Raw genomic sequence first — 10,991 nt, 5'->3', positions numbered from 1 at the left:
TAGAGCCTGGGTAGCCATCTTGAGCCACACCCACCCTCTCCTTTCATATCTGCCTTTATTCTCGAAATCTCCGAAACCCACACCTTTGGAAGGATGGCTCTAGTGTTGGCCAACAGGCGCCCTCTGGTGGAAGAAATGCTGAACATCTCCTCCGCCCCCCACCTTCAGTCCCCACCCTCTCTCCTGTGGTATGGGAGGATAGACAGGCCAGAGGAAAAACGGGGAGACTGGCGCGCCTCTGAAAGACACCTTTGAGATAGCATCTGGTTTTTATTAAAGATACTAAATAAATGTCATATCGTAAATGTGAACACCACCAGACACCGGGCTAGGAGGGGCATGGGCTAGGGTGCAACGTGTCTCCTGGAAGGGCAGGGGGCCGACCACCCTCCAGCTATCCTGGGGCTCTTCAGGCCAGGAGAGGGGCAGCATCGGGGAGGGGAGGTCATGGAAACAGCAGGAATTCACCACCTCTGTCTCTCTTGCCCCTCCTGGCAAAGCTAGAAGCCCACTTCCAGACCTGCCGAGTAATCAGTCCTGCAGAATGCTCAGGAAAGGAGTCTATGTGGATGACAGTCATAGGTCCAGATGCTGGTGGACCTCAGCCACTCCCTTAGGTCAGCCAAGGAGCTGGATCCTTGCTGACACACAGAGAATTAGGGAGGATCAGAGAGGCCAGGTTTCCACTCAGCCAATCAGTCACTCCCTGTGCAATTAAGTGCCTACTGTGTGTCAGGCGCTGTGCTAAGCACTGGGAAGACAAAGGCAGGCAAAAGCCAGGTCTGCTCTCCTGAGAGCTCACAATCTAATATGGGAGACAGCATGCAGACAACAATGAGCTATGTCCCTGGTAAATTGGAGGTAAGAGGGGTAGGGAAGGCCTTAGAGTTGAGGGGATCTGGAAAGGCTTCTTGTAGAAGGCAGGATTTCAGCTGGGTCTACAGGAAGACAGGCAGAGATGAGGAGGAAGAGCACGCCGGGCATGGGGGGCAACCAGGGAAAACGCTAAGTCAGAAGATGGAGCATCTTGTACACCAGACGGCAAAGAGCTCCCAGAAGGAGGCCTGGAGTCCAGGGAGGGTTTCAGTCTGGAATTTGGCTTCACCAACCCTCCAGTCTCCAAGTCCCTGAATATCTTCTCTCATGGTAGAAAGGGCGAGATGTCAAGAGTAATGGGGGGACGGGGCCAAGGACTGGCCTCTTCTTCAGAGCCAAGAGCCCCAGAGGGAATAGCGGCCTCTGACTTCAGAGCCTCAGGAAGGAAGTCAGCAGCAGGCAGGGAGGACCAGGAGGGAATGTGGGGTCTGCAAACAGCCTAGAAAATCTGCAGAGAACCTGGCTGAGCCACGTGAAGAGCGATGTTCATGCTGAGGAAGGGAAATGCCTGTAAACTATAGTTTATAATTTTGTACATAAAATGCCACAAACAGAACGGAGCCGACAAGCTAGAAGAAGCTGCAGCAGCAGCCCGTTGAGAGGAGTCTGGGACAGTCTCAACAAAGAGCAGGTCATCACGGGCCCCAGAGGAGCCCAGGGAAGAGGTGTCCTCCCAGCAACATCTGACCTTCTTCAGCTGGTAGCGTCCAGTGGGGAACGAGGGCAAGTCGAGCGGCTGAGGGTCACCCCTGGGAGGTTGGCCACAAAGTTCCCCCATGTTCTTCTCAGGGCATAATCTACCTGCTGGGGGACAGAGAGGTAGGGGGCAGTCAGAGGAGAGGGATTGTGTCCAAGGGGAAAACAGGTGTGGCACAGTGGTCTCGGGTGTTCCTCCCCTTAGAGCCACCAGGTGGTGCTAGGGAGCCAAAGCAAGGTGCTGTGCTTACCCTGAAAAAATCTGCCTCCAATTCAACCTAGTAAGCATCAGTTTCCTCATCTGCAAAATGGGCCTGACGAAATCCTGTACTACTTTGCAAGATTGTTACACAATATAGCAGAAACCTTCAGAGTCAGAGGACCCGGTTCCTATCCTGGCTGTGCTAGGTGATGTTGGGCGAGTCCCTCAGCCCCTTTAATCCTTTGTCCCTTCTAGCTGTAAAGTGACAGTCACCTGAATTGGAAGCCCAGGGACCTGGGTGCAAATTCTAGCTGTGTTGCTGAATGCCTGCGTGGCCTTTGACCTCTCTGGGCTTTGATTTCCTCATTTGCCAAACAAAGGAAGTAGATTAGGAGACTTCCCCTCCCGAAGCCCAGGATGCTCAGCCTGAGTGAGGGTTAAAGTGAAAAGCACTTTGTAAACGTTAGTTTAAGCCAGGTAAGTGTCAGTCGTGATTCATTCAAACCGTGTTGAGAATGAACCTTCCACAGGCAAAGCTGCTAGGCCAGGCAGTGAGGAAGATGGGAGAAGTGCCCCGGAGGACCGGAGAATTGGTTAGGGGAGCCAAGCCCACCCCCCCAAACTCCTACTAAAATAACAGCAACATCGGCTCCCATTCACAGACTTACAGTATCTTCTATGTCTGGCCTGTCTCACAGCCTCAGTGTTCTCATCTGCGAAATGGGGAGAATGAGCTGGCTCTGCTTACTTTCCTGGATTCGGGATGGGGTAGCTGGGAGGATAGGAAAGGGTGGGGCAGCCCAGTGAGGTAGATATTAGAAGCTCCAGTTTTGCACACCGGCCAGCTGCTGGCCCGGGAAACTGAGAGCTGTAGGTCTCTCTGTCTCATGGCCCTCTGCCAGGAGGGGGAGCGGTGGCTCTCGGAAGAGAAGGGCCCCTTCCCAGTCCCGCTTCTCTCCTTGCTGCCCCCCAGCGCTTACCTTCTTGTATTGTTGTATTCTCTGTTTCCCCTGATGTTTGCCTCGGACCAGCTGCTCTGTGTCCCCCAGGCCCTCAGCGGCGATGTCATGAGAAGGAGGGTCCAGCCCTGCAGGGAGGCCAGAGCTGGTTTCCAGGCACCGGGAGTGTGGCTGCTCTCTGCGGTGCCGGAAGCTCAGGGACCTCTGGAATCTGGGGGCCTTCTGGTGCCCTTTGGGGACTAGCCCCTCGTGTTCTGAGGGCTCCCCCCAGATCTCCTGGAGTTTGCTGTAGGAGGGCCGGGGGATCCTCAGGGACTGGCTACGAGTGGTCACCATCGCTGCTGGCAGTGAACGATGAGGTCAGGGCTGGGGCTCACCGTCTAAGTACCCAGAGTCCACAAAGTTCAGCCCCAGGAGTCTCCACCCAGCTGACAGGTAACTTGGGACCAAAGGTTGGAGCAGCTAAAGTTTCAAAGTGCCAACCACATTATCTTTCAGGGGTGAAGGGAGCCCTGACTACCCCCCTTCCAAGCCCCCTCCCAGCTGCCTCCTCGGGAATCCCTCTGCACTCTGTATTAAGTAGGCGGAGCAAGCATCATCCTCCCTATTTCACAGATGAGAACACTGAGGCTCAGAAAACTTCAGACTTGCCCAGAGCTCTCCTGATTCCAAAGTCAGCACTCCTTTTACTGCCTCCAGGTTAAAGGACCTGAGCAGAGTCATGTAGCTAGCAAGGGTGGGGAAGGCGTACCTGAGTATACAGCTGGAGGTACTGGGTATAGAGGGCTTGACCTGAGTTCAAATCCAACCTCAGATACTTATTAGATATGTAACCCCCAGGCAAGTCATTCAGCTGCTGTCTGCCTCACTATCCACAAAATGGGAATAATAATAATAGCATCTGCTCCTAAGGGCTGCTGTGAACATAAGTGAGATAATATTCATTAAGTGCTTAGCGTGGTGCCTGGCACGTAGTAGGCACTTAATAAATGCTCATTTCCTTCCTTTCTTTCCTCTCTTCTTCCTTTCCTCCTTCTCTTCCTCCCTCCTTCCTTCCTTTCTCTTTCTTTCTTTCTTTCTTTGTTTGTTTCTCTTTCTTTCTTTCTTCTTTCTTTCTTCTTTCTTTCTTTCTTTCTTTCTTTCTTTCTTTCTTTCTTTCTTTCTTTCTTTCTTTCTTTCTTTCTTTCTTTCTTTCTTTCTTTCTTTCTTTCTTTCTTTCTTTCTTTCTTTCTTTCTTTCTTTCTTTCCTCTTCCTTCTTTCCTTGAAGGAGCCTAGGGATTCTGACCTTCACAGCAGCAACCCCATATAATTGATATCTCTATTTCACAAAAAAAAAAAGGAACTCGAGGTTCAGAGAAATTAAATGCTTTGTCCAAGAACACAATATTAGTCAGTAGCAGCAAGGGTCAGATAGAAGCATATGAGGACCCTCCCAGCAGAGAACAGCTGGGCAGTGTTGACTTCCAAGTCAGAGGTTTGCCACCAGCTGGTGAACCCTTTGCTCTCCTCTCGGTCCCCCCTAGGTCAGGGGACTTGGGTGCTTGTCCTGGCAGGCTGGTGGCTGTCTCCAGGAGGTGGCAGGGAGATGTCCCGCACTGGTGTTCCCTGTGATCCTGTTGTCACCGGGTCCAGAGGCCAAGTGGTTCCAAGACAATTTCTTGCTTCCAGCCAGATGGCTCCTCTTTACAGATTGTGTCTCCAGAGATTATTCCCTGCACTGCCAGGTCAGTTTGGTGGGAAATACTTAGGGTGAGGATCCCAGAACGCCGGCTGTAGGGGCCGGGACACCTTGGAGTAGAAACGAGAGGGAGTTAGATGAAGCAATGTAAGCAGAGCTGAGGAAACAGAGGCTGCCTTGGAGTTCCTCTGGAAGCCAGCAGGGGCCAAAGGGGCAAGAGAGTTTGTGGGGGAAGCAGCTGCCCTCAAGCTGGTCTGAGGTAGAGACCACAACTCGTGCTTTGTCAGGGGGGTGAATGAGGAGAAGAAGCCACCCACATACAGCAAGGCCAGGGACAGGGAGAATTTAGCTATAATGTCTTAAGTCAGTCCATCAAGAAGTATTTATTAAGCACCTACTATGTGCAAGACACTGTACTAACTTCTGGGGATACAAAGAAAGACAAAAGACAATCCCTGCCCTCAAGGAGCTCCCAGTCTAATGGGGAGGCAAGATGCAAGCAACTGTTTACAAAGGAGAAATATACAGGATAAATTGAGGACAGTTGAAGAGGGAAGGCGTTGGCATTAAGGGGGAATGTAGAAGATGGGGGAGATGAGGAGGGAGGGAATTTCAGGTGAGAGGCACAGCCAGTGAAAATGCCTGGAGGGGGGAAGTGAAGTAGCTTGTGCCCAGAATGAATGGCTTGGGTCTGAAGGGATCTTTGCAGAGGAGGGTATGCCTCTATTCTCCACCTCAGCAGGCAGAGGTTTGGGCCCTGGGTCCTCAGGAGGCAGGAAGGGAGCCTGGAGGACCTCAAGTCCCCTGCTCCCACCCCCCAGCTCCACTGGGTGAGTCTTTCCTGTTCACTGGGAGCACAGCAAATAGGAAGGCCAGTATGCCTGTAATGTTCTCACGGAAACTGAAATCCCTTGGAGGGCAAGGATCATGTTGGGGTTTTTACCAGCATGAGAGGTAGGGTGAGACTGATAACAGTATGGGATTTGGAATGAGGAGACATGGTCTCAAATCTAGGCTCTAACACGAAGTAGCAACATGACCTTGCTAAGTCACTGCTCATCTCTGACTCTGAGTTTTACTTTTTTCATCTATAAAATGGGAGGATAATATTTGCATCCCCTACTTCAAAACTTGGGCAGCTAGGTGCCAAAGTGGGTAAAGCACAGGGCCTAAAGTCAAAAAGAACTGAGTTCAAATCCAGCTTAACACATTTACTAGCTGTGTGACCCTGGGTAAGTCACTTCACCTTGTCTGCCTCAGTTTCCTTATCTGTAAAATGAGCTGGAGAAGGAAATGGCAACTCTCTCCAGTATCTTTGCCAAGAAAACCCCAAATGGGGTCACGAATTGTTGGACACGACTGAATGACAAAAATGTCCAGAGTTTAATCAGCTGGGTACAACATCTGGGTACAATATTGCTTACCAGGTGATGCTATCCCTAAACGACCAGCCTGGTCTTAATTAGTTTCTCTCTGGTATTCGAATGCTTGAGTCACAGCCCTTTTCCAAGAGGCTGCAGGACCCCACCGAGGCCACCAGAGGGCACGCCGGCTGCAAGCATATGCGCAGCTTCTCCCAACATCATGCTCACCTTGGATTAACCCTTCACGGACCTCTGCGAATTTAATCTACAGGATGAAATGGATGGAATGTTGCTCAAAATATTAAACTTTCAGTTATATTTAACTCAGACACTGCTCCCAGTGAATTCCTCCATTCACTTCACGTCGCATTCCACATGTCAAGCATTCACAGGTCAAGATCTCATAATTTATTGTACGTAAAATTAAGTAAAAAGCAAATTAGACCAAACCTCCCATGGGATTAAATACAATCCTCCTGGATCCCCTCCAGATGTGTGGGTGTGGAAGGGAGGAACCCTGCCTGCTTACGCCCACAGTTCTGGAAAAGAATGCTGAGGGACCTAGACTAAAAGAGATCTTCTTTTATGGGAGTTCACTAGCTAAAAGGCATTCCCAATAGCTGGTAGCCCCAGTAAATCTGCCTTTTCTCCTCCAGTTGCTGTCTCTGCTCCAGGATCAGCTCTCCTCCTGTGGCCAGCTCCGGTCTGTCTTTCCATCTGGTCCCCAGTCACACTGATTGTCCCCCTTTCTCCTGTCCTGGAATTCTGAATCACTAAGTCAGAGAACTGAAGCTGGGAAGTGTTAACCTGAAAGTTTGGTTAAAGAAGGCAAACAAGTTAGGTGATACGTGATTGTATAGTTTATTCCCTTTTAGCTAGCGAATCGTGTTAACATGGAAGCCAGAATGTGATTCTGACTCAGAGAGTAAGCAAAATGAGAGAGGTTTTATACAGTTTAGAGTGATCAGACTCAGGATGTCTGTTACAAAAAAAGGTATAACCTCCATATGTTTCTTAACATATAGCATAAAAAAAGGAAGTTACTTAATTGCATAGATTGTAAATACAGTAGAAGAATGTCAAAGTATCAATCAAAATTATAGATCCAGGTATGTGTTTCCTCTACATAACATATGTCTATAGGATACAAAAGAAGGAAAAGTCTCATTAATCAAGAGAGTATCTGGTCCCAGACATCCTGGGCTCAGTGATGACGAACAGGAAGAATGTCGGTGAGCTCCACCTGGTCCTGAAATTTGCTGACACAGGAAGGGGTGTTTTTAGTTCACTCAGAGAGAAAGAGATTAATTCAGGTTTTTGGCCCTTACTGGGGCTCAATTGATCTCAAATGATTATCAGAAGCAAAAAGAGGGCCTTGAAACATCCTGATAGCATCCCCTTCCTCTAGCCAGTGTGCTCAGAGCAGGACAGGTTGTATTGTCAACTCTTCTAGACTGAGTGGACCAGGCTTATTTCCAGTGGGAAATGGCACAAATTCTGCTCTGCCTCCCTCTGTGGAAGAGTTTCTGGTCCCTAGGACCCCCACAAAAATGAAAATGCAGGTTCAGTAGCAGGGAGTGACAGCAATGTGGAAGTTGTTCCCGTGGGCCAATGCTCCTACTTCACATCTGTGTCTCCAGGTCATATGAAGTCTTCCTTTAAGGAAAAATTTTTAAAAAGAGCACTTCATTGTGAAGAAAAAGGGCCTGAGGAGGCTGAGGGGATACTGACCTCGGTCTGGAGGCTCTAGATGCTAGAAGAAAGTGGCCCAAAGGGAGAAGGAAAGACAAGCCTGTGAACACTGGGAGCTAAGTAACAAAAATGAAATTCTCCTGGAGAAGGAGGCAGCAAGGTCAGACTGGGCATGGCAGCAACTATTCGTTAAGCATTTACTATACGGCAAGAATGAATCAACTACTAGAAAAACGGTAGAAAGGCAAAGAGAGACCCTGCCCTCAAGGAGCTCCCAGTCTAATCAGGTGACCACATGCAAGCACCTAGGAGCAACAATGGAAATCGGCAGGTACTGCCCACTGAGATCACAGCACTAGGGCTCAGGAAGAAAGGATGAGGGATGGCCCCCATTTCTGTTAGGCTCCAAGGCTCTCAAAGGGTTACACCTATTAGATATGATCTCACTGGAACTTCACAGGTATTACTGGCTCCCAGATGAGGTGATGACACAAACAATAGAGAAATCTGCTTCTCTCCCTGGGGCAGGTCCCCAGGACTTGACACAACTCCCCAAGACTTGTCTGACAGAATGACAGGCTAGCCATTTCTGGTAATTCACATGGGCCTAGACAATGGTTCCAGGCAGAATCTAGGAAGCATTTCCAATGGTTTAGGATTGCTTGGCCAAGAAACTGACAACCCGGGGCGCAGGTATTATTTTCATCACTGTTGGCAGTAGACCTGGAGAACTTTGAAAGAGAAGGGTAGATTTGAAAAGTGAATGGGTTTTTTGAGGACATACTGTTTGAGAAAGGGATCTGAATTTCCGGATCACGATGTAAAATGTCAAGATGTAACCTTTAGCTTCAATAGCCTCTCACACAAGACACTCTGGCTACTGTTGGTGTATCTTGAAAAGTGTTCTAGAGTTTGGAAGCAGTAGATAGAGTGTGGGGCTTGGAGTCAGGAAGACTCATCCCTGTCCTTTACCTGCCCTCAAGGTTTCCTCAGAGTTCAGCTCTGAGGGAAGCCAGACTTCTCCACAGAGGAAGCAGGCTCCTCAATCCTCACATTTATTGTCTTCTCTCCCCACTTAGTTTCCTGAGAAAACTTGCTAATTATATTAACATTGCTTTTGGCTCTAGGCTAGGGTTTCCCCAGAGAAGAGGGGAAAGTAAAAAGGTACCCAATATAGAACTATGAATCAGGTCTTTTAAATTTTTTATTATTTATTTTAACATTCATTTTTAAAATTTTGAGTTCTGAATTCTCTCCCTCCCACCCCACTCCCCACCTATTGTGAAGGTAAGAAACGTGATATCTATTATACATGTGAAATCATGCAAAACATTTTCATATTATCCATGTTACAAAAAAAAAAGCAAGAAAAATAAAGTGAAAAATATATGCTTCAATCTGCACTCAGATTCGATCAGTTCTTTCTCAGGAGGTGGGTAGCATTTTTCATTATAAGTCCTTTGGAATTCTCTTGGATCATTGTACTGTTGAGAACTGCTAAGTCATTCACAAATGATGTTCGTTACAATGTTGCTGTTACTGTCTACAAGGTTCTCCTGGTTCCTCCCTTCGCTCAGCATCAGTCCATACCAGTCTCTCCAGGTTTTTCTGAAGTCCGCCTGCTCATCATTTCTCATAGCACAATAGCATTCCATCACATTCATGTACCACAACGTGCTCAGCCATTCCCCTCGATTTCTAATTTTCGGTCACCACAAAAAGAGCTGCTACGAATAGTTTTGTACATACAGATTATTTTCCTTTGATCTCCTTGGAATTTGCTGTTGTTTGTTTAGTTATATCAGACTCTATGTGACCTCATGAACATTGTCCATGGAGTTTTCTTGGCAAAGATACTGAACTGGGTTGCCATTTCCTTCTCCACTGCGTCCCCTCCATTTTGATGAAGAACTAAGGCAAATAGGAGTTAAGTGACTTGCCCAGGGTCACACAGCTAGTAAGTGTCTGAGACCAGATTTGAACTCAGATCTTCCTGATTCCAAGCCTGGTGCTGTATCCACTGCACCACTTAGCTGCCCTTTCTCTTTGGGACACAGACCTAGTAGTGGTATTGTTGGGTCAAAGGGTATTCACAGTTTGATAGCTCTCTAGGCATGTTTCCAAATTGCCTTCCAGAACGGTTGGATCAGTTCACAACATCACCAGCAGTGCATTAATGTCCCAATTTTTCCATGTCCTCTCTGACATTTGTTATTTTCCTTTTTTGTCATAGTAGACTTTCTGATATGCGTGAGGTGGTGCCTCAGAGTTGTTTTAATGTGCATTTCTCTAATCAATGGTGATTTAGAGCATTTTTTCCATATGACTATAGCTTTGAGTTCTTCTGTCCATTCATATCCTTTGACTATTTATTAATTGGGGAATGACTCGTATTCTTATAAATTTGGCTCAATTCTCCATATATTTGAGAAATGAGGCCTTGATCAGAGACACTTGCTGTTAAGACTCCCCTTCCCACAGTTTCCTGCTTTCCTTCTAATCTTGGCCACTTTGGTTTTGTTTGTGCAAAACCTTTTAAATTTAATGTAATCAAAGTTATTCATTTTACATTCCATGATCCTCTCTATCTCTTGTTTAGTCATAAACACTTCCCTTATCCATAGATCTGACAGGTAAAATTTTTCCTGCTCCCCTAATTTGCTCGTGATGTCACCCTTTATGTCTAAATCCTGTATCCATCTTGACCTTATCTTCATATGTGGTGTGAGATGGTACTCTACACTTAGTCTCTGCCAAACTGCTTTCCCAGTTTTCCCAGCAATTTTTGTCAGTGATTTCTTGTCCCCAAAACTTGGATCTTTGGGTTTATCAAACACTAGATTACTATGGTCATTTACTACTGTGTATTCCACGGATCCACCATTGTAATTCTTAGTAAGTACCAGATTATTTTGATGATGGTCTCTTTGTAATACAATTTGAGATCTATTACTGCTAGGCCACCTTCCTTCACATTTTTTTTCATTGATTCCTGAGACATTCTTGATCTTTTGTTCTTTCAGATGAATTTTATTATTTTTTTCTAGCTATATAATTTTTTTTATCAGTTTGATTGATTTTGTCAGATTGAATACATAAATTCATTTAGGTAGAATTATCATATTGGCTCAGCCTAACCATGAGCAATAATATTTTTCCAGTTGTTCAATTCTGTCTTTATTTGTGTGATGTGTTTTGTAATCGTGTTCATATGGTTCCTGGATTTGTCTTGGCAGGTAGACTCCCAAATATTTTGGATTGTCCACAGTTATTTTAAATGGAATTTCTTTCTATCCCTTGCTGCTGGGCTTTGTTGGCAATGTGTAGAAATGCTGACGATTTCTGTGGGTGTGTTTTATATCCTGGAACTTTGCCAAAGTTGTTAATTGTTTCAATTAGTTTTTTAGTTGATTCTCTAAGATTTTCTAAGTGTATGGTATACAGCATATCGTCTGCAGATCATGATAATTTTAAATCAGGTATGTTTCCGTGTTCACAAGGTCTGTCCTAGAGAAAAGGAAAC

The 10,991-nt window shown here is 46.6% G+C and overlaps 1 protein-coding gene across 1 annotated transcript; it reads right to left on the bottom strand.

The window, feature by feature from the left end:
- Positions 1-323: 323 nt before the first annotated feature.
- Positions 324-3,755, bottom strand: CUNH11orf86 (chromosome unknown C11orf86 homolog). The gene is made up of 2 exons (XM_020968361.2): positions 2,755-3,755; positions 324-1,680 (listed from the first exon to the last, which is right to left on the bottom strand). The coding sequence occupies exons 1-2, from the start codon at positions 3,067-3,069 to the stop codon at positions 1,570-1,572; spliced, it is 426 nt and encodes a 141-aa protein (XP_020824020.1). The 5' UTR covers positions 3,070-3,755; the 3' UTR covers positions 324-1,569.
- Positions 3,756-10,991: the final 7,236 nt, after the last annotated feature.

The sequence above is a fragment of the Phascolarctos cinereus genome, unplaced genomic scaffold, assembly GCF_003287225.1.
Source record: "Phascolarctos cinereus isolate Bilbo 61053 unplaced genomic scaffold, phaCin_HiC Scaffold_9;HRSCAF=440, whole genome shotgun sequence".
NCBI lineage: Eukaryota > Metazoa > Chordata > Mammalia > Diprotodontia > Phascolarctidae > Phascolarctos > Phascolarctos cinereus.
Note: the sequence above shows the minus strand (reverse complement) of the source record. Positions and strands in the feature narration are given on the sequence as shown.

What these genes read in the sequence shown, in the direction of transcription:
- CUNH11orf86 (XM_020968361.2), bottom strand. Translation starts at nt 3,069, where the DNA reads ATGGTGACCACTCGTAGCCAGTCCCTGAGGATCCCCCGGCCCTCCTAC. An exon ending in GAATACAACAATACAAGAAG is followed by an intron (nt 1,681 to 2,754) that starts GTAAGCGCTGGG and finishes TCTGTCCCCCAG; the next exon opens with CAGGTAGATTATGCCCTGAG.